The 25,548-nt window shown below is 44.3% G+C and overlaps 2 protein-coding genes across 11 annotated transcripts in view; one reads left to right on the forward strand and one right to left on the reverse strand.

The window, feature by feature from the left end:
* Positions 1 to 25,548, forward strand: part of FYCO1 (FYVE and coiled-coil domain containing 1) — a 90,141-nt gene that overhangs the window by 59,162 nt on the left and 5,431 nt on the right. For 8 of the 9 annotated variants that reach the window (XM_030551145.1, XM_030551149.1, XM_030551146.1 and 5 more), the window contains one exon: positions 24,987 to 25,082. In XM_030551145.1, coding sequence (XP_030407005.1) covers positions 24,987 to 25,082 — 96 coding nt within the window. Of the gene's footprint in view, positions 1 to 6,024; positions 6,214 to 24,986; positions 25,083 to 25,548 lie in introns of those variants that run through there. The other variant, XM_030551153.1, reaches the window with a different exon arrangement.
* On the reverse strand, positions 1,003 to 8,786 carry CXCR6 (C-X-C motif chemokine receptor 6). Of its 2 annotated transcripts, none has more exons than XM_030551156.1 (3): positions 8,225 to 8,786; positions 5,028 to 5,103; positions 1,003 to 3,076 (listed from the first exon to the last, which is right to left on the reverse strand). In XM_030551156.1, the coding sequence occupies exon 3, from the start codon at positions 3,051 to 3,053 to the stop codon at positions 2,022 to 2,024; it is 1,032 nt and encodes a 343-aa protein (XP_030407016.1). In that variant the 5' UTR covers positions 3,054 to 3,076; positions 5,028 to 5,103; positions 8,225 to 8,786; the 3' UTR covers positions 1,003 to 2,021. The 2 variants fall into 2 exon arrangements, with proteins under 2 accessions (XP_030407016.1, XP_030407017.1); XM_030551157.1 differs by lacking the exon at positions 8,225 to 8,786 and adding an exon at positions 8,062 to 8,218.

Below are 25,548 nucleotides of genomic sequence, written 5' to 3' on the forward strand. Positions count from 1 at the left end.
TCCCTTTAGCGTACGGTAGATATCATACATATGGAATAAGTAAAGTACTGCAGTGATAGGATCAGGTAGGGTTAGGTGATGTAGTGGTTAAAAATGTTCTGTCACCATCTCACATTGGTAGCATCTGAGAAACTACACCACTGCAAAAAATTGCTTATGAATTTTCATAGCATAATCAAAGGCATGTAGGCATTTTTTCCCAATATTACCTTCAGCAAATGTCTGTTTGTAATTCAATTAAAAAGGAGAGCAGACGACTTCATTGCTGACAAAACTGTAGTCACGCTTTTGAAAGACCTGATTTTGTTCTTGGTATGAATCAGAAATTAAATCAATGTAAAGCTGGGATAAGTGGGAACAGAGTAAGGCCCTGTATCTTCAGATGTTGTTTTGTTTGAGAAAACATTATAAGCTATTAATAATAAGATAAACTGTTGATTGTTCTGTTTAGAGAGTGTGTAGCCAAGTAAAAGTTAGGGATTATATTTTTTTAAGCACTCCAGGCATATGTTATAATTTAACAATTTGTCGTGCATCTTTATTCATGGTTTTATTTTTCTACTTTAAACATTTTCTTTTTGTATAGAAAAGTTGTTGGTAGGGCTGAAGAGGTAAATAACAAACATCCTGTAAAAGTGGCTGAGAAACTGACTGTGAAACATAGAAACCTGTTTGTTTGTTAACACCTTCTTGACACTGGCATTTGTGGTTAAGACAGCGATCATTGTAAAGCCATGTCTTCCCTACCATTATAACTTTTTTTAACCAATTCATGACAGTTTTTCCTCACCTGATTACAACAACCATGACTGACTTGTGCCCGCACAGCTGCTTTATTCAAAACACAACCATATATCAGCATCCTCCACGCTCCCTAGCTTAGTTTGTATTGCTGTTTTCTCACTGCAGTTTGGGAAAATCTGAGCAGCTGTCTCATAGGGAACAGAACGCCTTAGGTACATGCACAAAGTAGAGCATTGGTAGCATGGTAGGGAAGTGCATTCTGTGATGCACAGAGAATTAGGAGGAAGGACCGGATGTTTATATGGATCGCAAGACTGTCTAGAGTTACAACAGTTAATGCTAAAAGAGTACTGGAAGGGTTTAAAACCTCATGCTTCAGGGTGTATATTAGGAGGAGACCTTCATAGGGACAGATTATCCCACATCTGCCTACTGTAGGGTTTATTGGGCCATCCTCTGGAACCCCGCCGCTGTTGGAGACAGGATACTCAACTAAATGGATCATAAGTCTGATCCAGTCTGTGGAGTCCAATATTTTTATGTAGGAAGTGAGACCAACCAAACTGGCTACACCAGCACTGTTATGGGGTGATATGTACTGTTGTGTGTGACAGAATCAGGGGTTTTATGCTCGGAGTTTTTTTGTTAGAGAGACTTGATATTTGTTTGAAGACAGATTAATTTTATGCTGTGACCACAGAAATCTCACTCTGCCTTTGAAGGCAGACAGAGACTTGGAAGGATCAAAGAAAGGGAAAACAGACAAAAACAAAAAAAGAATCACATGAAACTATAATGGGAAGATTGAGCATTTAAACAAACTACATTTTTAATATAAAAAGTCAAGTTAAAAGTCATAACAAACTGCAACTTTTCTCTTAGACTCTTTAAAACAAAGCTCTTAAATGTCTTTTCTGCTTACAAACATCCTTCCTGGGAGACTAACTTGTCCAGAGGGCTGATACACTAGCTTTCCGTCGCTGCAACCCTGAGTTCAAACCCAGCCTTAAATCACACATTAAAGAGTTTGATGATCTCATCCTTAAACCTTTATGTATGCCCATCATAAAACTACTGCAGTGTTTCACCCAGTTACCAGTCTTTGCTCAGGAATAGCAGGAGTGCTACAATGTCAGGACTGAGATGCATTAAATGTGTTGGGAAGCTTACACGTAGCTTGCTTGTACTATATCAGTCTAATGTGGCTGTTACATAAGCCCTTTCATGACTATGAGTACTTTTTAAACTTAACAAAGCTGTGACCCTCTATGCGGCTTTTATAATGGATACATGCTTGTTGCTTCTACATTGGGTGAGGCGGTATAAGTTTTCGAGCCCTCCTCTTCAGTGGTTTGCCATTGCTTCACAATACCTTGACGCTTAACACATGTGATGTTCTTAATGATTTTCTGGAAGTTCTTCCTGAACTTCACCCCAATAAAGAAATACAGAACGGGGTTGAGACAGCCATGGAGATAAGCAATTGCTTCTGTTATGACCACTGCAGAGTCGAAATTGTAGTCCAGGTTGAATTCCACATGTATATTGCGTATGAGTATCAGTAAATTGTAGGGTAACTGAGTAAGAATGAACACCACTACTATGGAAAATATGATTTTTAAGGATTTGTGCTTTTGGAAACTCCTGGCATGAAGTAAAGTTTTGATAATTATTGAGTAGCAGATAATCATGGTTATCATGGGAATAAAGAATCCAAGGGTCATTTGGAATACTTTAAAAGCCAATTCTATGAGATGTGAAGGGTATATTGCATGACAGACTGACTTATCGTAATTCAGTTGTGTACTGTATTTAAATTGTGGTATTGCAAATGCTAGTGAAACCACCCAAACTAAAATGCAGATGACTTTCCCCCAAACCATTCTTTTGGCTTGACACATGTGGGCTTTTGTGGCTTGGGCAATAGCAATAAACCTGTCAATAGTTATACAAGTGAGCGTTAACATTGAAGTGTACAGATTCAAAGTGTACAGGCCCCGTATAATTTTACACATTAAGGAGCCAAAAATCCACTCGTGTGCAGCAGAATATGCCCAGAATGGCAAGGTGGAAAGGAAAAGCAAGTCTGCTGAAGCCAAGCTCACTAAAAATACGTCTGTCAGTGTCTTCAGTTTCTCACAGAAAATGTATATGATAAGGACCAAAGAATTTCCTATCAGCCCAAAGGCAAAAGCTAATGCATACATACACGGCAGAAAGATTTTGCTGGCCTTGAGAAAATGTTCATTCTCACTGTAATCGTTGCAGGTGAGGTTAAGGTCTGGGTAATAACATTCTGAAAACTCCATGTAGTCTTCTTTTTAAAGGCTGTCTGTAATCACACACATCCAAAATTATTTTCTCAACAAGTAAAACAATTATTATAACATATCTAGAGGACAGGCAGAATGTTACTAAGCTGTTTTCTAAAAGCAGCGAAAGAATTGTTGTGGTGAAAACCAACATATATTTATTTGTGTGATAGAAATCACATTATCTTTGTGGTGTGGTATAATCTGAACACTGTTTGTTCCAGACAGAACAGCTGTTGAACCTGCATGTCCTGAAAGTATATGCATCATTTTTAGCACAGATTTACACTGACTGGGACTGAGACATTTAATATTTCAAATGCCTCAAATTTCAGAGTAGTTTGGATCAGGACTCTGGTGTAGGCCCTTCTCTAAAATTAGGGTTTGAGTCCTATTGAGTTTGATCATGACATACCTTAGCACAAGAATGTCAACCCCTGTTAGAAATGTCACTCTGATCCCCCTTCCTCTCCAACACTGATTGTGACAATGGACTGTACCTTCTTGAATTCAGGGAAAGAAAACCCCTTTCATCTACCATTTGAGCTTTGATGGGTTACCTCTCTTCCTTATCCTGATTTTAATGTGTAGTTTTCAACCATATCCGCTATTTTCACATAAATGGCCACTTGTCCATCAAATCCCAGCCACATCCATGCTGTAGGTATCACTGGAGCCCTGCAAATCCGTGAATATTTACTTTATATCAATGGGTATCTGCATGCGCAGATGCGGATATCTGCAGATGATTTTTGTAGATGGTAGGTCAGATGTGGATACAATATTGTATCTGCGCAGGGCTTTGGTTATCACTTCTTCCAGAGCTGGTTAGATTGTGAGCTCTACAAGGCAGGCAGCCTGTCTTGCTATGTGTGTGGACATGGCATGCTGTGGCCGCAACCAGGACACAAATAATAATAACAAATAACTCCCAACAGATTCCCAAATAAACTCTGCTGCAGTTTTTATGGGATGATATTATTAATTTGCGAATATTCAGATGTTTGCAAATTCTGACAGTTTAAGAGGTTTTAACATGAATATTTTTTCACCCCAGAACTGCATTATTCATTATTTGCCATTTGTTTTTCCCCTGCTCAAAAGTTTTAGGCGTCCATTTAGAAAGCAGAAACAATAGCATCTAGTTTTGGTGACCCATCACACACCACAAACAGTAGAACTATTCACAAAGTGAGATCCTACTCCACATGAAAGAATAGAATAATCTGGCCCCCACTGAGAGTAATATTCAGTGTGAATTTAGCTCTCTTCTCTGTTCATGAAACATTTGTGACTGATTTTCTGCAAACGTATTCATTATTCACACTAGAACGTTTTGGCCAAACAATTTGCAGCCTATGCTGTTTGTAAACAGTTCAGGTCAATTATTCCTGCCATGTGATTGGTCACTTGACACTGTTTCTTCTTCCTGAGTGGATGACTAAAACTTTTTCAAGTCAATTGTAAAGCTATTGTCAGATGCCCTCTTGAAACTCAAATGGTAGATTTCAGTGAGAATACTCATGCAGCAAAGTATTTCTAAATATAAGTTAACATAAGATTAGCAGAATTCATCTTGGAATGATTTGATCTTCTGGATTGGTTCAGCAGCATCTATTATTTAAATAATAACACACAAAGCATATGATTAACTGGTGCTACCCATACGCTTTGGATGTGTGTTGAGGCCAGAAAGCAAAGTCAAAAAGGCCTTCGGCCATCAGAGAAGTGTGGCAAATCCTTGTGTGACTTCTTGAAGAGTTATTGGCTTTTTATACAATGGTTTCTGTTATCCTTTCAAATCATGCATTTTTAAAATTTAATAATAACCCCCCTCATAAAAGAGTTGTTACATATCCAGATATATTGGGACAAGGGAGAGGGGGATGATAATCAGCAAAATAAAATCATAGCCAAGAAAACCATTGCAAATATATATTGAAACAAACTGATAAGCCTTATTTTACGTACTGTTTCAGGCACAATTGGTGTTCCGGTTGATGTTTCAATACCCTCTCAGGGAAGAAAGATTTTTTTTTCCTGTGAGCTGAAGCAAAATAATAAATAGCAAATTCAGTGATATAATGTGACAACATAACATATTGTAGGTAGCCACATTAAAAATATTACATTACCCTAATGTAGCTAAGGAAAGTGTCTCATTTGAAAGGTATTTTTCAACTGAACTGTCTCTGCTTTTGAAGGCTCAGAGCATCATTTTTAAGTTAAAGAATTTCTTTCTATACATGCCACAAGATAGAATGTTGATCCTCTTTATAGCCTAAAAATATTTAATGTCTAAAAACTCTTTTCTGCAATTAAGCTGTGTTTTTCTAATTTCTGATCACTTTGTGTTTTTTGGATAGGATAGTCAAGTGCTCAGCACTGGCCCAGTTCTGCTCCCATCTAAGTCAATGAGAGTTTTACTAGTGATTTCCGAGGAGGAAGAGTTGCACCAAATTTTGAAAAACACACACACACACACACACACACACACGCGTACGTGTTTCAAGATCTGGTCTTAATATAATAAAAATATGAATTAGGCATAATTTCTCATATACCCTTGGCTCAAATTATTCTTGCTTCCCTCCATGTGCTGGATCCCCATTGACATATGTAATCTGCACATGTAGGGAGAACAGAATATTGGAGAAAAGATTTTAAGAAGATCTGAGAATTGCATTTGGCCTTTGAAGGACCATAAGTTCATGCATTTCTTAGTTAGTTTTACTGAGGAATTTGAGTCATGATTCTGCATATAAATTGGATAATTAACATAATCAATCAGATAAGAAAGGATTAGCTGAGGTCATCAATGGTGACCTTTAAATAATTTTTTAAAAATTGGTGATTTTGACTTTTGTAATGTCGAAAGGAGATCCAAAAGTTTCCCTCCCCGCCCACCCCTTTTCTGGTTCTTGTTCTCTGAAAGAAAAAAGACTCTTTTCTTCTTATTTTTACCCAGAGAGAACCCAGAGTAACTCTGGCAACCACAAAAAAGAGCCCACATGCCTGAGAATACGCTGATCGGACAAAACCAAACATTCACCTTGGGACTGAGATCAAGCATGGAAAATTTCAGGCCCAAATCACTTTTTCCGAGGAACTTATGAGCTACTGAAAAAGGGAGGTGAAAAAAAGAAACCCACTTCATAATCTTAACTAATCTGTTTCCCACCTGCTGGTGATGTAATATTAAGTTATTAAAGGTGGATGTTTTAAAAGTTAATACTTAATTATCATTACAGAAGAGAACAATTCCTGAAATATTTCAAAATATTTCCAACCTATCTGTTGAAAAAGTGATCGAAGTATATATAAACCATGAAGACTTGCTGTTGTTGAAATGAAAAATACTGGGCCAGATCCTCGACTGGTATAAATTGGTGTAGCTCCTATGAAGTCAGAAAAGCTATCGTGTTTAATACCAACTGAGGATCTGGCCCATTCAACCCACTAAAACTCAAATATTGGAACTGCTACCTTTCATCAGACCATCGATCCAGCTGTACCAATTTAAAAAAAAAAAAAGAATTGTGGTCCTGGCAGTAACCATCCCGGCAAGTGTAACCTCTATTCTTAGTGAAATAATGAAAGAAATATTAAGGGGGCAGTGGGGAGTTATTGAAAATCTTGAGGAGCACCGTAGGTTTATAAATGAATGCAATTGTTTTTTGGGACAGATTTATAGAAGTACTGCATGAAGCAGATGTGATATATTTGGATTTTAAAAGTCTGGAAGCTTACTTAAAACTTGAATTCAAATTGGCTTGGATAGGAACAAATGATATGGACTGAAAGTGATTGAAATACTGTAAGCTTTATGTAGTGATGAGTGGCAGTGTGGTCCTTGGGAGCAATGGAGGGATCTGGAACATATTAATGAAATGGAAAAGGGAGGCAAAAATGCAGGGCCAGATCATATCACTCTGTTCTGTGCATGGAACAGACCTTCTGTGCATGGATCTCACCTCTCCTATCAAGAAAACAGGGTAAGTCATTTCCATTACCTCCACTTCCCACCACCATCTGAAGATCCATGAATGGGGAAGTCTAATAGATCTTTTGATCTCTAACTTCTATTTTTCTAGTCTGCTATCCTGCCTCAGCAAAAGAAGTGGGGTGGAGGGAACCATAATACACCTGGCCAGTTGCTCAGTTCCTCGCTAGCAGGGATCCAGGAACAATAACACCGTCCAGCTATTTAAATAGTTCTTACCCTGAAACAGAAAATGTTCAATGATTTTTCTGGTCAGGAATACTCTGAGCTCAGTTGACCCTTTGGCATATAGGGATGTAATTTTCACCCACTGATACCAGTGATGGATTAGCTGTATCCTTAAAGTATATACCCTCTGTGGTCTGACCCCCATCCCTGTGATTCTAGGGCAGGGCAGCGTTAAACTGAGGGGTGAATCACTGCATCGGCATATTTTCTGGCTGCCTTGGCCACACAGTCTGGTTGGTCATTCTCATCCACTTCCTGGGATGTGCTGATCACTACAGGGTTCCCAGCAGAGTGAGACTAAATTGAGCCTCATTCAGCATGAAAAAAAAACCAACAATACAAACAAACAAAAAATCCACCACCTGTTATGTGATAGGTTTAAATACATATTTCTAACAAACATGATTATTTGCCCCCATTATAAAGACCAAAATGACTCAACAGGCTATTTCTAGTACCCTGTTATTTCTGTGGCTTTAAAATCTCTCTCTCAAGCACAGTCTTTACTACCAGAGACTTTTGAGATCTGAACTATTACTGTAGTCATTATGATCAGATGAAGGTGAAATTATTTTACATCATTCTTTTGTTTCTAAGCAAGCCCTAGCTGAAAAAGATAGATTGTTTAGAAAGATGTTATTAAAAACGCCTCCATCAAACTTCTGTATCCAAAACATTTGTTTGATTCAAAGTGTTATTTAAAAAAACAACATTCAAATATATTTAAAAGGGATAACAAGTTGAAATATTTTACACAGGTTTGAAAGAACCTACCTGTTCTGATAGAATTCCCATTTTAGAGGTAGGAGATGCCTCCAGAAGTAATAGACTCTTTCAAACCAGTGGGTTATTAAGAGACCTAAGATGGCCTATATTTTGTTCTACCCTTCTTATATGTTCCTCTTCCAGTTTGAAGTAAGAGAAAATAGTCACTTACTGGAAGACGGTGTATGGTGGTGGAGAGTGTTGTCACCTACGTTTCAAAGGAAGTCTGAAGACGGCAGTGACTCTACATATTTTTCGTTTTATCCGTCTGTGATGTTTCCTGTTGGTGTTCTGGGTTTTTTTGTGTTGTTTTTTTTTACACCGAAAATAGCAGTTTATGACATTCGTGTTGAAATTACATCTTTATCTCCAAGTAGATCTTTCTCAGATAAACGATATGTCCTAAAGTTGACTATACAGTACATCTAAAAAGACATGGTGAAAATATCTGACTGTCCAGGTCACAAATGCAAGTTCCACTGAAGATCAGGGATTCTTGCATATTGAATTTTTTTTTAATCTTTTGCAGGACAGTTTCTCCCATTTCTTCCAGTTACCAGTTTCCACCATCTGTATATAGTTCATGGCAGTTAATCATAAGTACTCAATATTCCAAATTTCATCTGTGTTGGTTAGTTTTGATTGGACATGCAGATCACATAGGAGTGTTCTTGTTCTTCAGTTGGAACATTTAGATACCATGTTGATGTACACTACAACTGGTTAAAAAATGTTTTCCAATTTTTCATCAAAATTCAGCTGGGGAAGGAGAGGGGAAGACACAGAATTTTCAATTAAATATTCTGTGATAATTTCATCCCATTTTTTGACCATTTCTAATGGGCACTATAGAAAATGCTACAATAATATTATGCAGGAAGTTGCTAATGACATCAAATGAGTCTTTGATCCTGAAACAGGCACAGACCTTGTTAGTCAATGAGTATGCCAAGCCCTCCTTCAGGCCCAGTGAAAGGAACCATTAAGCCTTCTTTATGTAATAAAGACAGCTGAAAACAATGGAAGAGCTGCCCAAGGCACGTGGCAGGACAGCCATAAGCCATGTGGGCTAAGGAGTTTCCCTAATTGTAAAGACAGGAACTAGAAGTTTGAGTTTACAATCTTTCTTGGAGAAGGCTGAGAGAATCAGATATGAGAAGGACTCTGAGAGGAAGCAGCTCGGTGGAGCCTCTTGGGGCACATTCAGGGCCGGTATAACCACTAGGCGAACTAGGCAGCCGCCCAGGGCACCAAGATTTGGGGGCACCAAAAAGTGGTGCCCAAATTTTTTTTACACTATTGTGCAGTCTCCAGCTCTTGGGCCACACCAGCAGCCTCTTCACCTTGGAGTCTCCCCCACTTGCCCAGGGGCCACTCCTCCTCTCAGGCTCCCCGGCCACGGCCGCTCAAGAGAAGGAGACGCAAGGAGCCGGGCTCGGCTGGGGCCCACACCTGCCAGCCGAGAGCAGCAGGAACCGGGCGCCGCTCAGGGGAAGCCGGGTGGCCCAAGCCTAGGGCAGCAGCAGCCTCTGCAGCAGTGGGGGCAGGCGGGGAGCATAACCCGGCATGGAGCAGGAGAGGCCGTGCTGCTGTTTCCCAGCCCGGCCGCGCAGCGCAGGAGAAGGACAGCTGTAGGCGGGAAACAGCAGCAGCAGTGCGGCCTCTCCTACCTATGGCGGACAATGCTCCCTGCCTGCCCCTGCTGCTCCGGAGGCTGCTGCCACCCTGGGCTCCGGCCACCCGGCTGCCCCCAAGCGGTGCCTGGTTCCTGCTACTCTCGGCCAGCAGGTGCGGGGCCCCAGCTGAGCCTGGCCCCTTGCGTCTCCTTCGCGGTGGCGCCCCCCACTGGCGTTCTCCCGGGCGGCAGCAGCGGCCAGGGAGCTTGAGAGGAGGAGTGGCCCCTGGGAAAGCGGGGGAGACTTCGAGGTGAAGAGGCTGCTGGCGCAGCCTGAGCGTTGGAGACTGACAGGAATCTGTCCCATCCCGGCACCACCTGCCCCCCAGCCCAGTGAGTGTTACCTGCCACACCAGCCTCAGTGCCCTGCCCCATAGTGTCAGCTACCCCAGGCTCACTGTGACACCAGCACCCCTTGGCAAAGGGCCCCCTGATCTTCACAAACAGCTGTCACCGCAGGCCTGACAAACTCACTGCACCCCACATGTCTCTTAGAGGGCATTTACCCACAAAGAGGAATGTGGAAGGGATCTGCACAAGTCTGGTAACTTGTCAAAAGTGAGAACCTTTGTGAGATGTGTGCATGGGTAATATTGAAGGAATAATGTATTTACCTTAAAAGTCTGCTTTATAGACTTGGAGTAGAAATTAGTCGCCAGGGGATGATGGCCCTTTGGGGTAAGGGGGATTTGTCTCCCTGCCTAACCTGGCTGGTGATGCAATGCAAGGCTCAATTGTTTAGCTTTGCACAATTGTAAAACAATTGAAACGTATTAAAGGTAAAAAAGAAACATTACAAAGCTCTTACCCATTCTGACAGGCTGTTTATAATGCTAAGTTTACTAGTTTTCAGAGGTTGTCAGGGAAGGGGGGCGGAGGGGGGCGCAAGGTGGAAATTTTGCCTAGGGCTGAAAGTAGGTGATCCCAAAGAGATAAGCCACTCACTAAAGACCTCTAAGAAAAGTTTGTGAGTCCTCTAGCGAGCCCAGATCAAGCCAGAAACAATCTGTGGCTCCTTCAGTATCTTTGGTACTGATGGCACCAAAGCCATCGAGAGTTGGTACCCAGCGCATGCATGTTATCAAGCCAACAAAGCCAGTCAGCCGCCCAAACACCCAATGCTCATGGGCGAGGAATTCCAGTACAATGGGAGCATGAGAAACATAGATTTTCCACTCCAGGGAAGGCTACATTGACTGCGTGGTCGGCACCGGCACCAACCTCAGTGTTCCTGGCACCAGTGGACCCCTCGGCACTGACAGCTATCGTCACCGATACTGGTACCACCTGCACCCACAGACTAGAGGTGCGCATCAGATCTCTCAGTCTCTGATGCTTCGGACTCGCCCCTTCTCGTTACCAGGGCTCCAGTACCAAGCTCACTGGGAGTAGTGGACACAATGGCATACCTATGTCATGCCCCGCCTCTCTCCTCTTCAGACTCAGTGAGCGAGAGGACTTGGGTTCTCACTGCTTGTTCCACCCTCCATACGGGTCACAATCTCACCATGGACACCAAGCATACCAGCCCGGCCCTCAACCTCCGTGGTTTGGGCAGCCATAGTTCCAGCTTCCAGCACGATACCCACAGTGGCTGTACTGGGACCTCTGGAAAACCCAGTGGCAACAAGCCTCACAGCCCCCTAGTGAGGTATATCAGCAGGCAAGGAGGCACCCTCCTTCACCAGCACCTTCAAAGGTGTCAGGCCCTCCTGAGCTACTGGGGGAAGGAATGGAAACAAAAGCAGAAAAGGGATGTTTCTCTAGCTCATCACCTACCGAGGGGGTGATGCTCCTTCCGCACTGCCCCTGCCATCCTTGGAGGATGACTTTAAGTCATTCCAGGACCTAGCCCAAAGAGTGGCTGAAGCCCAGCAAGTGCAGCTGCATGAAATAACTGAACCCCATTGTGAACTGGTTGGTATTCTCCACTCTTCAACCTCTATCAAATTGGCCCTCCCAGTTAACGAGGCATTCCTAGGTCCTGCTCGGGTCATATGATAGACCCTTGCTTCTGTCCTGCCAACATGCAAATGGATGGACAAAAAGTACTATGTGCCAGTAAAAGGCACAGAATTTTTGTTTTCCACCTGTCTCCAAATTCCATCATTGTGGATACGGTTAATTCTAGGGATCACCAGTACCAACTTAAATCCACCCCCTATGACCAGGATGGGAAGTGCTTGGACCTGTTTGGCAGGAAAGCCTATTCTTCAGCCACCCTTCAGTTCCAGGTAGCAAATTACCAGGCCTTGTTGGCCAAATGTGACTATCAGAACTATGCAAAGTTAAATTCCTTTATTGACCAACTCCCAGCTTCTTAAAAGGACCAGTTCATGGCCAAAATTAATGAGGGCCAGCTGATAGCAAAAAAATCTCCAATACACACTAGACACAGCAGCACACTCAGTTTTCACAGCTGGGGTTGTAGGAGGGCCTCTTGGCTCCATTTGTCCAGCTTCCCTAAGGAGGTCCAAACTACAGTAGAGGACCTCCCCTTTGGAGGGAATGAAGTTGTTCGCTGAGAAGACAGACGTGCCTCTTCACACATTAAATGATTCTTGGGTGACTCTTCGGTCCCTGGGGATATACACACCGGCCTACAAGAGGAAATATAGCCCTCAGCCACAGTTCAAGCCCCAGTCATTACAGTACACATCTCAATACCCATTGCAGAGATAATACGAGCCGCAGAGAAAGAAATACAAATTTGCTAAGCGTAAACAATCGGTGCCACAACAGTCTTTCATCTCAACTCTCAGCTTCAAAGTGACAGTTTTAATAGGTTGGTTGAGGTGCCGGTAGAACACTCTTCTCATCACCACATTCTGGGAAAGCCTACTCCTCCTTTCAGAGACTGCCTTTCTCCATTCCACAGCACCTGGGAACAGATAACCTCCAACAAGTGGGTGCTGGAAATCATCCGGAGTTGATATGCCATTCACTTCTCCTCCCTTTCGCCTCCCAAACAAACTTCCCCATCCCTCTTCAGGAACCCTTCTTATGAAAATCTACTACGTTACACTGAGGAGATGGTTCACCTCTTAAGAGCTATAGAACCTGTGCCCATACATGTTCAGGGGCAAAGGTTTTTACTCTTGTTACTTCCTGATACCAAAGAAAAGGGGAGACTGGAGATCCATACTGGATCTCAGAAAGCTCAACAGATATGTGAAGACACAGAAATTAAAGATGGTCACCCTATCAACAATCATCCCGACTTTAGAAGAAGAAGACTGATTCTCAGCCTTCAACCTGCAAGATGCTTTCACATCTCCATCATACCGAGGCACAGGTGTTACCTTAGATTCACACTGGGCCAGGACTACTACCAGTAAAGAATACTCCCTTTTGGCATCTCATTGGCCCCCAAGGTATTCGCTAAAGTCCTTTTGGTAGTGGTGGCCCACTTACGCTCTCAAGATACCATGATTTTTCCTTACCTGGACAATTGTCTTCTCAAGGAATGATCCTTCATGGAGGCCCAACGAGACACTCAAGCCACACATCACCTGTTTTTGAGTCTGAACCTACAGATCGACGAACAAAAATGGACCTCAACGCTGGTTCAAAGGCTAGAGTTCTTAGGAGCCAACCTCAACTCTATTCAGGCAAGGGCACTCCTGCCATATTACAGATTTTCAGTCTCTCATTGTTGATAGAGACTGTACAATCCAGCCCTCAAATCTTGGCCAGTTATTGCCTTCAACTTCTGGGGCACATGGCCATGGGCACTTCAGTCATTGCTTATGCCAGGTTACACATGAGATGCTTCCAAGCGTGATTTGGTTCAGTGTACAGACCAAACAGACAATAAAAAGAAGCTCTGAGTGGTAGAAAATGTGTGCGCTCACTTCCTCCTGCTGATCGAGGACACACATACGAAGGTCATGATGGACAATGTGGCCTGCATGTACTATGTAAACTGGCAGGGAGGTGCTAGATCTGATTTCCTGTGCACAAAAGCATGGAAATTATGGAACTGGTGCATCTCCCACAATGTCCTAATATCAGCAGCCTACCTACCAGGAGTACACAACACCATGGCCGACTGTCTGAGCCACAAATTCCCGTTCAACCACAAATGGGAAATAGAGCCGACGGCTCTACATGGCATATTCCAGCAATGGAGGACATGGGTAATAGACTTATTTGTTACTTACCAGAAAAAGAAATGTCTGCGGTACTGCTCCAGAGCAGGGATCATACGTCACTCCAAGGGAGATGTTCTCTTCCTTCCTTGGGACAAGGGCTTTCCTTACGCCTTTCCCTGTTCTCTCTATTGCTGAAGGTCCTGCTGAAGAGAAAAAGAGAAAAAGCAAGCACTGTTCTGATTGCCCCCACCTGGCCTAGACAGACGTGCCCCCACTTGGCCCAGACAGATGTGGTACCCAGTCACAGATGGCTTTATGTCCACCGATGACCCTGCCAATCACGCCTTGTCACAGAACGAGGATCACACCTCCACCCAAGTCTCCAGGTTCTGCATCTCAAAGCCTGGCTTCTTCGTGTGTTCCAGCACATAGCAGCATCTTGTTCTGAGAAGGTACAAGAAGTACTATTGCACAGTAGAAAGGATGCTACTCATCGCACATAACTACAGAAATGGAAGAGATTCCAGATATGGTGCCAGCTCATGGGTGTCACCCTGATTCAGCCAACCTACTGGTGGTCCTTGACTACCTGTTATCCTTAAAGAAGTTGGGTATCTCTGTTAGCTCGCTGAAGGTTCACTTGGCATCAGTCATAACCTTCCGCCAGCAGGTGGAAGGCTACTCAATCTTCTCCCACCCAACTATGAAGAGGGTCCTTAAAGGAAACCTCTTCCCACAACCCAGGGCTTCCACTATGCAATGGGACCTCAACCTAGTGTTAAAGAGCCTAACTAGACCGCTATTTGAACCCATGGCCACTTGTTTGTTAATTCTCTTTTCCATCAAGATGGCATTGCTCATTGCCATTACCTCTGCCAGAAGGATAGGGGACATAGCGGCTTTGATGGCACATCCCTCATTTACTGTGTTCTTCCCTGGCAAGGTCAAACTCAGACCACATCCAAAGTTCGCTCCAAAAATGACTTCTACATTTCATGTGAATCAACTTATTCAGCTCCCGACATTTTATCCAAAACCTCATACGGATAATTGAGAGGTCATCCTCCAAATGCTAGATGTGTGAAGAGCCTTTTATTTGGACAAGACAGAGTTCTTTAGAAAATCTCCAAGACTTCCTCTCCATTGTGGATAGATCGAAGGGTGCAGCGATCTCAGCTCAGTGCCTCTCCCAGTGGGCCTCTGGCTGTATTAAACTCTGCTATCAATTGTAGGGGGTAATCCCCCCATCCTCAATACACATGCATTCCATGAGGTCCATTTCCTTGTTGATTGCCTTTTCCAAGCTACATGGGCATCTGCACGTAACTTTGCAGATCACTGTGTCATACTGGGGGATTCGGCTTCGGATGCCCAATTCGGGGCCTCAGTACTGTTATCTATATCAGACACAACTCTGAAGTTCCAGCCTCCAGCAGTGTGTGCTCCTCGGGAGTCACCCCTACAGTGAAGCACTCACAGGGACACTATTTGAAGAAGTTACTCACCCTGTGCAGGACTGATAGTTCTTCAAGATGTGTGTCCCTATGGATGCTCCATGACCCCCCCACCTCCCCTCTGTTTCAGAGTTCCATTATTGACTCTGCCGTAGAGAAGGAACTGAGGAGGGAATGCCTGCGCATGTCGGCTGGGCTCCTGGCTGGAGGGGAGCCGTGCGTGTGCAGGTGGGATGGACTACTATTGAAATTCTCTGACAGAACAGAGGCGCCCACACCCCTACAGTGGAGCACCTATAGGGATACTTATAGTGGAGCACCCTTAGGGACAGATATCTCAATGAACCATCATTACTGCACAAGGTGAGTAACTTCTTTCCTAAAACTTAGCATGTCCCTCGAGGTAGGTAGGGCCCACTTATCCCACCACATACCCCCCTGCTTCAGGTTCCATCTGCTTATGTACAGACCCTGCCCCTCTTTCTTTGCTTCTGGGGATGCTCTTTTAACAGTTCTCAAGTTCTTTAAGATTTTCTTTCCCTTTCACAAACTGAGAGATTGCTATGCTCTTCTAGAGACCAGATTTCAAAGGCTTTGACCACTGTACTGTCAGTTGAGCACCAGTGATCAGGCTATCTAAACCACTTAACTTTGGTTCTACAAATATGAAAAAACCACTTAAGAGTGTTTGAACCCATCATTAACCTTTGGCAAGCAACACCCTAACCATCTAACAGATTGATGTAATATTCATAAAAATAATACAGGTATCTCTTGTAGTAAGTGAAGCCTCTGATAAAGGCCCAGTATGAGGCCTGAGGCCTGAGCTAAAGTAATGGTCAAGACTTTGCTAACAGAAAGCAAAGTTAAGCTGTGAGCCAGAGGCAGGCCCTGCTCACAGAAGCTGGCAAGGAAAGGGCTAATGCAAGGAGATACGTACCTAAAAGGTACTGAACACTAGAGATCAGAACATTCACATACTTGCGCATTCCACACAGATAACAAGGAACAGACTGACCCATCCCAATGACAGGGGCAAAAGGGTAATATGATGGATAGAGTTGTTTTGTTCGAACCAACATGTACAAGGTGAGAGGCGGCACCTTACTACGTAGAGGGGTTGTACTTTGCTACGTAGAGGAGTTGCACTTCAATACGTCAGGAGTGATGTGTAACTTGTTTGTACATGTGTATAAGAATGCATCCCTGGGGCGGTGTCTTTGTCCGGCCGAGGGGGCAATGGAAAGTCCCGCCACTGACTGAGCCGAGTCCATTGACCATGGGCACATATTAGTAGTATGCCTTTTACTAGAGTAACAATCTAGGGGAACTATCATTGTGTCCATACGGCAATAAACCTGGCTGACGTGCCTTCGTACCTTACTAGACTCTGTGGTCATTGGGGGTTCTCTTTGGGTCTGCTGTGTCAGCTATCTGCGCAGAGCTGGGGCAGCACAAGAGGGAATACACGCACGTAGCCGAGTGATACCAACAAGGAGAGAGCAGAGCACCACACCGGTAGTACCTGACAACACACCTCTGACAACATCTCTCACCTTCTTCACAAGTTGTTTCATTGATTTCTCCTCCTAATGGAAACAGTTTTACAAGGCCCCAAATATTGACTAACACTCAGACAAAAAGGGGCAATAATAGATGGATGAATACACATAAATCTTACAGTCAGGTTTCTGGTACAAATAGTTGCATTTTGAAGCTCAAATACTCTTTTCATTAATACCAAGTGTAACAGTCAGATCTCATTCAGATTAGATAAAACAGTGTATATATTTGAAGGTACAACAAAAAAAGGAGAAAACAAAATTTTTTAAACAATAACTGCTTAATGAGACATCCGCGGAAAGATCGTTCAAGCCAATTTATCAATTTAGCTACGTGAATAGGCCAATTAACCCAGTTCAAACCATGTCTGAAACCTGCTTGCTGTCTAACAGCCAAAGATCTCGCTCCCTGAGATCGCATGTGTGGGGGTGTCCTTCCTCGGGGAGGAAATATTTACCCACACCACTGTTGGCCCTATTTCATATATGAGTCACCATGCCTCTGGGATTCCTCAGGGAGCCCATTCCTGTGTGACTTGTGATAAATCCTTTTACACGTGGAAAACACACTATTAACAATATCAAAACATCTACTGTTCTATCAAGAACAAAGGGCAATTCACCACTCTAGCTAAATCACGATTCTAATCTGTTTCCTCCTTTGACTCGTGAATCACATTTCCTCAAATCACCTTTGATCATCTATTCTAAGAAGCATCTCAGCAAATAAAGCATGGAAATTGCTGACTGCTCAGTGTTATCTGCTATATTCTAGTGACTGCCCTCTGTACGGTTTGTCTGTATGGTACTGAAGTGTGACTGAATGGCTGCTGAACCTCAAGACCTCCATTGAAAATAAGATGTGTGTCCATGAAGCTGTCCCAGTAAGAAAAACATTAACATTAATTGTATTGTTACAGTAGCATTGATCAATTCAGAGGGTGTTTAATCTTGCAGTCATTAATACCTTCACGCTAGGAACTGTGCTCTTTGTTCAATGAACAAACAAACAACTTACTGAACTATTGTGGCTTTAAGCCGCTGTCCATGTTGTCAGTATTGAGCAACAGTGGCACACTGGCAGCTGCTCCCTCCTGCAAGTTTTTCACTCTGCAATGGTTCATGACCTCTAGGCTAAAGTTTGAATGCTACTTGAAGCTAACAGCTCTAATCATTCTCCAGTGGACCCAATCAAACGCAAGAGTCCTCCTTGGCCTAACTGCTCATTGCATAGACAATGATTGTAATAAACAAATGTCCTGAACCATCTGCAAGGCCCCTTGTCTTAGGAGCCTACATTTTGTACCACTGCCTTTTACCCCACAAAATCCACTTTCCATTACAGCCCATCATCAGAATAAGGAACCATACTTTGCATTTATAGAACACTTCCCGGGCCAGATCCAGTATAAGTTTCACCTCCCTGTGCCAAGCTAGCCCCATGTGCTGGAGGGGGACTTCAGCCCACATTGCTACTGCCTGCCCTCCATCAGGGTTTCAGGGTTAGAGAGCAGCTTTGAAATCTGCCAGCATCTCTGCAGGAAACCCACGCACAAGGGCTGCTGAGGAGATGTACTGAATCTGTGTATTCACCAGCTGCCCAGGCCTCACCCATTCTCTGGCCTGTGACAAATGCTTTTTAGGCTGTGCTGTCTCCCTGAAGTGGGAAGTTTGTCATCAGCACAATCTGCCCTCCCACAGCAGACGTTCTGTCTCAAGAGCTTTATTCATGGGAACAAACTGACTTCTGGCCTAAGCAGGATTTAACCCTGCACCTTCAAAGCACATTTCAGAGTCTGAGTTCAGACTAAAACCCCAAAGTTGCTTATTTGAAACTCTTCACTGCTTCTCTGGACCTCCAGTGCACAGTTTTTGGCTGGAAATGAAGTTTGAACAGGTTTTGTTCCTCCTTCAAATCCCTCCTTAAAACTTTCCTTTGCCATAGTGCCTACAAAAAACTTGGCAGTGTTTACGGAGCTGATATGCTGAGACTACTGCCTATCATGCTGATTAATATTGTGTCTTTGTTTCCTTGTGTTTCCCATCTGCCTGTATCCATGTGTTGTCTCTTGACTTGTACTTTGATTGTAAACTCTTCGGGGCAGGAACCATTTTTTGGTTCTGTGTCTGTGCAGCACGTAGCGCAGTAGTGTCCTGGTCCAAGGCTTGAGCTCCCAGGCTCTGCCACATACAAATACTAATCAATAATTGAGGCCCCACTTTGTTCGTGACATTGCGAAAATTGTGGATCCCACAATATTAGGCTTCCACTGACATTTTGATTTTAGTTAGCTTACTTTGCACAGGCCACAATTTTGCCTGTATTTTGAGTATGCAATTAGTACTGCACTAACATTCAAAGCGTATAAAATGTAAAAAGCTTAAGTGACTGGACTCGGTTTCTACAGCAGTTGTATTAAGACATTTAGTCTTCTGAATTTTATATTGTACTAGTCAGGTTTTGTTTTGTTTTTTAAATGTATGTAATATAGTTGCAGCAAAATGTCTGGTTATCAAAAAAAAAACAACCTAATATTTGAGTGTTTATATTGTTCCAGCCAGGGACGCCAGAAGGGGGGGCCATGGCCCTCCCACTCCTTGGGCAGGTAGATGGTTTGTGTCTCCCCAGCCTGGCTCCAGCTTCTGCCTTGGCCAGGGGTGGGACCTCTGGGGGAAGAGAAGAGGAAAGTGAGGGGCCATGGAGGGGGCAGGACACCCTGCTCCCCCACTTTTGGGATGGCTCCGCAGCCCCTGCCAGCAATTTTTTCTTAAACAAATAGGTCTACTCTGGCTTTTCCAAATTACCGCTATTAATAAAGGTCCATTATTAGTTTCCCATGATTTTCCATGTCTTGTCCACACCTCAGCCACAGTTATTTGAGGATCATACCACAATTCAAGTAGGGCCTTACTAATAATAACCATGTCAGATAAATTCTCTTTGGACAAGAAATTCTGTGAGGAGTTCTGTGAATATTTCTTCTTCCAGGTGGAAGCTCAGATGCTTGTGAAAATGGAAAATGATGGATGGGGGGGAATTAAACAAGCAAGTTTTATTCGACTTTGGCTTGTGAAATTAGCAAAAGCTCAGTTGTTTCCTACTTTGTTCAACTGGGGCACTAATCCTTACTGAAAATGCTATCATAATATTTCTAGTTTAATTTCAGGAGGGGTTGTGAAAAATATTTTCCGTTCTTTAGTTCTTTATTTTTATTAGCCATGTTAATTGATCCATTCTGCTTTTAAAAGAAAGAAAAGCAAAACAATCTGAACACTCTTATATGGCTGAGAAAGAGTTATGTGCATCATGAAAACGGTAGGAACAACCTTGCTCAATGAGCGATGGACTGCCACCTAGTGAGGTTAGATAAATATACAGAAGTCTGTTCTGTAAATTAATGGAACACCACTGACCTCTATAGGCCACATTCTTCACTGGTATAACTCTGGTGTTCTCAATGGAGTGCTACCAGTGTTGAATTTGGACCACTCTCTGCAGTGGAGTAGCATCACAGTAAATGAGGTGAGAAGTTGGCCAGTGAGTGACAAATATAGTGGGGAAGATGTCAAGTCAGGTGTAAGCTGTCAGAAAATGAGTAAACATGGCATAGTGTACCTGGCACTGACTTGATGCTCAGTGGGTGGGCAGAATTAGTTGCACTTACCAGTTAAATTGCATAGCAAGTTGAGGAGAGGGCCAAGTGAGACAATGAACAAGGCCAGCAGCCACAAATAGCAAGGATCTCAACGGAATAGTAAAAAATGTGTGTTTGGTCAGGTGATGGAACATGCCTTCGCATGTTGCCCCCATGGTTTAATTTATAGTCCAAGGGGCCAGTAAAGAGTGTGGGATTAGTGGATAATTAGGGAACATTAATCCCATGCCACAAAACCTGACAGCAGAGTCTGAGCCACTTATAGCAAAGCCAGAAGAATTATTTTTGCTGTGGCAAATTGTTTAAGGATGTCTCTGCTGTAAAACTAGAAGTAACGGGAGGAGACTGAGTAAAGGAAAACTTAGGCTGAGTAAAATGGAAAATAGCCCAGAAAGAGGTGGTGGAAGCCACATTCCTTGGTCTCATTAAAACTAGACTGGACAAAGTACTATAGAATATACGGTAGGGAAAAGTGTTACATTGGCTGAGAGCTGGACTAACCGACCTAATAGATCTTTTCCATCTCTAATTTACTTAGCCACAGCTTTAGAGGGAGCAGCAGTAGGCCAAGGAACTACAGGAAAAGATGAATCATAGTTCTACCATATGACAAGCCATTATGAGTTAATGTAACTTGCTTGTATAATGCATGTTGTTTGTAACGCACTGGGGTGTCGGTGTGACCTACTGGTTGGAACAGGAGTCTGGCCTAGTGATTGGAGCAGAATCAGAAAGCAGAACCAGAGGTGTGGTCAGAGGACAAGCCAGTGATCAGTTCCAGGAATCAGTAGTTCTGAGGAAGGCAGGGACAGGGCTGGTACAAGAAGCAGATCTGGCACAGCTGCAGGCATGGAACGCATTGAGCAGACACTGTGTTGCTGTTGCTATCAGGCTTAAATAGGAATCTATTGGCTCTTCTATCCAATCAGGGAGTTAAGTCACTCAGTGATGGTTCATTGGGCCCAGCCAAGCTCATTGGGTTTCTAGGTGACTGTGCAAGGAGTCACATGAGTTCCTGACAGTGTTGTCCCTCTAATGTTTAATCCGTAGTGAAGCTAAAAGCCTACTACCTCTTCCCACTAATGGAGTTCCTTCTTTACAGCGGTGGATGTCTGTGCATTGGTGAAGGTGACACATTCATACCCTCTGATGACCTGTGGTGGGGTTTGTTGCACTTAGCTGCTTTCTCTGCATTGCTGCGAGCCTTAACCCCATCATCCCCCTTATCGTAAAGTACTATAGAATTTCATAGAAAATGAACTTTTCTGTAGCTGTTTGGAACTGGCCTATAGAGTGTTTAAGGGAGTGATATCCTTGCTATACACTTCTGTAGGATGGTTCAGAAAACCATAAAGAGAGATCACGCTCTATTACATTTTTTAAGTTTTTGCAGAAATTTCTATAATACCCTGTTAGTTTCTTAGATATTAAAATCTGCAGGACTTTCCCATAAAAATGGCAGCATAACTGGCTCCATTACGTTACTGTTGGCTCCTGTAACACCTCTGATGGGGGCAATGGAGTATGTAAGCAAAGTTAGTACAGCTTAGAGTAGCATTAACTTACATGGAACTGTCCCTGTGTGTTCTATGACTTTCAGTGGGGAACATGGTGCAGACAGGCTGCTTTCAGGCTCCTTTTCCTCTGCCTCTCTACAGCCCCCAGCCCGGTATTTCACAGGCTACTCTGGTATGTGAAATTGATGCAGAGGCTGTACTTCCCTTACTGCACCACTTTTTGCACAAACTATGAAGTCTTCCACTCCACTCACTGTAGCATGTAATGGAGAGAAGCATATGGGGGGTTGATTCTATGATAATTCGATGTTCAATATAGTCCTGTTCCTGGTTCACCCATTATTTCCAATAGGTGCAGACGATTTAACTTCTTATCATGAAGATATTTCCTGTAAAAGTATTCCAAGGTGGAGCAGTATTTTGAGTGACAGGCTAGCTCAGTGGTTTGAGCATTGGCCTGCTAAACCCAGAGTTGTGAGTTCAATCCTTGAGGGGGGCCACTTAGGGCTCTGGGGCAAAAATCTGTCTGGGGATTTGTCCTACTTTGAGCAGGGGGTTGGACTAGATAACTCCTGAGGTCCCTTCCAACCCTGATATTCTATGATCAGAATAATGAACCATTTATAGAACACTTTGTGGGCTAGATCAAGTATAAATTTACCTCACTGTGCCAGGCTAGCCCCATGTGCTGGAGAGGGGAATCAGACCACATTGCTGTGGTCTGCCCTCCATCAAGGGTTCAGGATTAGAGGGCAGATCTGAAATCTGCCAGCAGCTCCGCGGGAAACCCATGCACAAAGGCTGCTGGAGGGAATCCATTGAATCTGTGTATTCCACCGACTGCCTTGGACTCACCTACTCTCAGGACAATGGCAACCACTTCTGAGGTTGTGCAGCCCCCTGAATTGGGGAGTTTGTCATCACCACAATGTTCTCACCCTTCTGCAAACTTTGTATCTCACGTGCTTTCTTCATGGAAACTTGCTGACTTCTGGCCTCAGCAGGATTTAACCCTGCACTTCAAAGCACAGTACACCTAGACTTATGTGTATTAGGGTTGCCAACTTTCTAATAGCTCAAAACCAAACATCGTAGTCCTGCCCCTTCCCTGAGGCCCCGCTCCAGTTCACTACATTCCCCCTCCCTTGGTGGTTCGCTCTCCCCTGCTCTTACTCACTTTCATTGGGCTGGGGCAGGGGGTTGGGGTGTTGGAGCAGGTGAGGGCTCTTAACTGGGGTTCGGGGCTCTGGAGTGGGTCCAGAAACAAGAGTTTCAGGGTGCGAGTGGGGGCAGGGATTTGGGGTGCAGGAGGGGGTGAGGGCTTCGGCTGAGGGTTCAGTCTCTGTGGTGAGGTTGAGAATGAAGGACTTGGGGTGCAGGAGAGGGTCTCCAGGCTGGGTGTGGGGCAGAGGGATTCAGAATGTGAGAGGGGACTGTGGGTTGAAGCAGGGGGCTGTAGGTTGAGGCAGGGGGTACAGGCTCTGGCCTGGGAGTGTGGGCTCTGGGGTGGAGCTGGGGATGAGGGGTTGGGGGTGCAGGGTGGGACTCTAGGATGGCGGGTGGGGCTGAGGGATTTGGAGTGTGGGAGGGAGCTGTAGGTTGAGGCAGGGGGTTGGGGTGTAGGAGGTGTGAGGGCTCTGGGCTGGGGGTGCTGGTTCTGGGCTGGGGATGAGGGGTTGTGGGTACAGGACGGGGCTTCAGGCTGGGGCCAAGGGATTCGGAGTGCACGAGGGGGCTCTGGGCTGGGGACAGGGAGTTGGAGTGCAGGGGATGAGGGCTCTGGACTGGGGGTGCGGGCTCCGGACTGTGTCCGGGGATGAGGGGTTTCGGGTATGGGGGGATAAGGGCTTGGGGTTGGGGCAAGGGCTTACCTTGGGTGGCTCCCGTTAGTGGCACAGCAGGGCTAATGCAGGCTCCCTGCCTGTTCTGGCAACACCCTGCACCCCGGAAGCAAACAGCAGGTCTGGGTCCTAGGCGGGGGGTGGGCATGGACAGGAAGTTCGGCACCTCACCTGCAGGCACTGCCTCCCCATTTCCCATTGGCTGGAAACTAGCCAATGGGAGTGTGGAGCTGGTGCTTGGGACAGGAGCAGCACGCATAGCTCTGTGGGCCCCCTGTCTAGGAGCCGTACCTGTTGGTCGCTTCCGGGGCACAGCACAGTGCCAGGACAGGTATGGACTAGCCTTCCTGAAATCCACAGCACCACTGACCAAACTTTTAATGGCCCAGTTGGCAATGCTGACTGGAGCTGGCAGGGTCCCTTTTCAACTGGGTGTTCCTGTCGAAAACCGGACACCTGCTCACCCTAATGTGTATACTGGTAAATGCCATGTCTTCCACTAAATATCTAAGTATCTTGGAGATCTTGTCTGCTTTGTTGTTGTGCTCAGTCTTGTTTAGAGATATGCAGAATATGGGCTGGATTCTACTGTCACCCAACTGTAACTTGATTGATTTCAGTGAAATCATATCTTGGTTCACATTACCATAAGTGAGAGAAGAATCTGGCCTGTTCAGTATAGTTCATCATTTTACCCCTCATTCTGGATTTTCTCATTCTTACTGAGGGGAAGCAGGCCTTGGAAATAAAGGATAGTTTTGGGACAAGGATTGATCTTAACTCCTGGATTTGTCCAGACTTCCTGGCAAATCACTTCAATCTGTCTGTGCCTCAGTTTCCCATTCCTAAAAATGGAGCTAGGCAAAGGGTAGGAGAAAGGAATAATTGCTATCTTCTCTATTTACTCTTTAGGCAGGAAACGGTGCCTTACTGTATGTATGTACAGTAGCTAGCACAATGGGGCTGCAGTCTTGGTGCTGTGTTAAAGTAGCAAAGATAATCAAGTTTGGCCCACAGTAAATGAAATGAGCCCACTGCTGGAGGCAAGTGTGCAAGGGGTACTACAGTGATTACTTGTCTCTGTGTTGGGCTGTTTCAGAGAATATTTAATACGTTTTTTTCCTTCTTGCCACAGAAACAGCACGTGTAATTCTTCAACCTTGGATGACTCCGAAGAATTGCAAGTGCCCCAAGATGCTGAGATATGTTTGCTGAAGTCAGGAGAACTGATGTAAGCAGAACAGCTTCATTACTGCCCGGTTTAAAGAATAACTGCCAAATCGGCATCTTGGATGTCATCTTGGTCAACTCTCATTGACCTCAGTGGGAGCAGTCCGTATGCATCTGAGGGCAGGACTTGGCCCTAAGAACAGCACCATGGGGATATACGTCAGTTAAATAGTGGGTGTGGGGGTGATAAGGAGAGAATCAGCTTGCCCTCCTGCCTGCCCATCCGTTTGGGGCCAGGAAAATCTTCGGGGGGACTGAGACCTGTAAACAGAAATTGGAGAGAGGCTTTTAGCACTTCGATACCTGGAGGAAGACATTGCTCAATGCTCAATTAATCTTCTGTGTTTCGTAGCCTTTGGGGGAGTGGCTTATTTCCCATAAGCCATCTCTACCCAAAATGATTCTGGCATAGCTACTGCTGTCTATGGCTTCTGTCCTGATGAATACGTATATGCCGCAATAGGAGT

This window comes from Gopherus evgoodei, chromosome 2, assembly GCF_007399415.2.
Source record: "Gopherus evgoodei ecotype Sinaloan lineage chromosome 2, rGopEvg1_v1.p, whole genome shotgun sequence".
Classification (NCBI taxonomy): domain Eukaryota; kingdom Metazoa; phylum Chordata; order Testudines; family Testudinidae; genus Gopherus; species Gopherus evgoodei.

Bases quoted from the DNA above. Each gene is read 5' to 3' on its own strand.
- CXCR6 (XM_030551156.1), bottom strand. From the start codon at position 3,053: ATGGAGTTTTCAGAATGTTATTACCCAGACCTTAACCTCACCTGCAAC.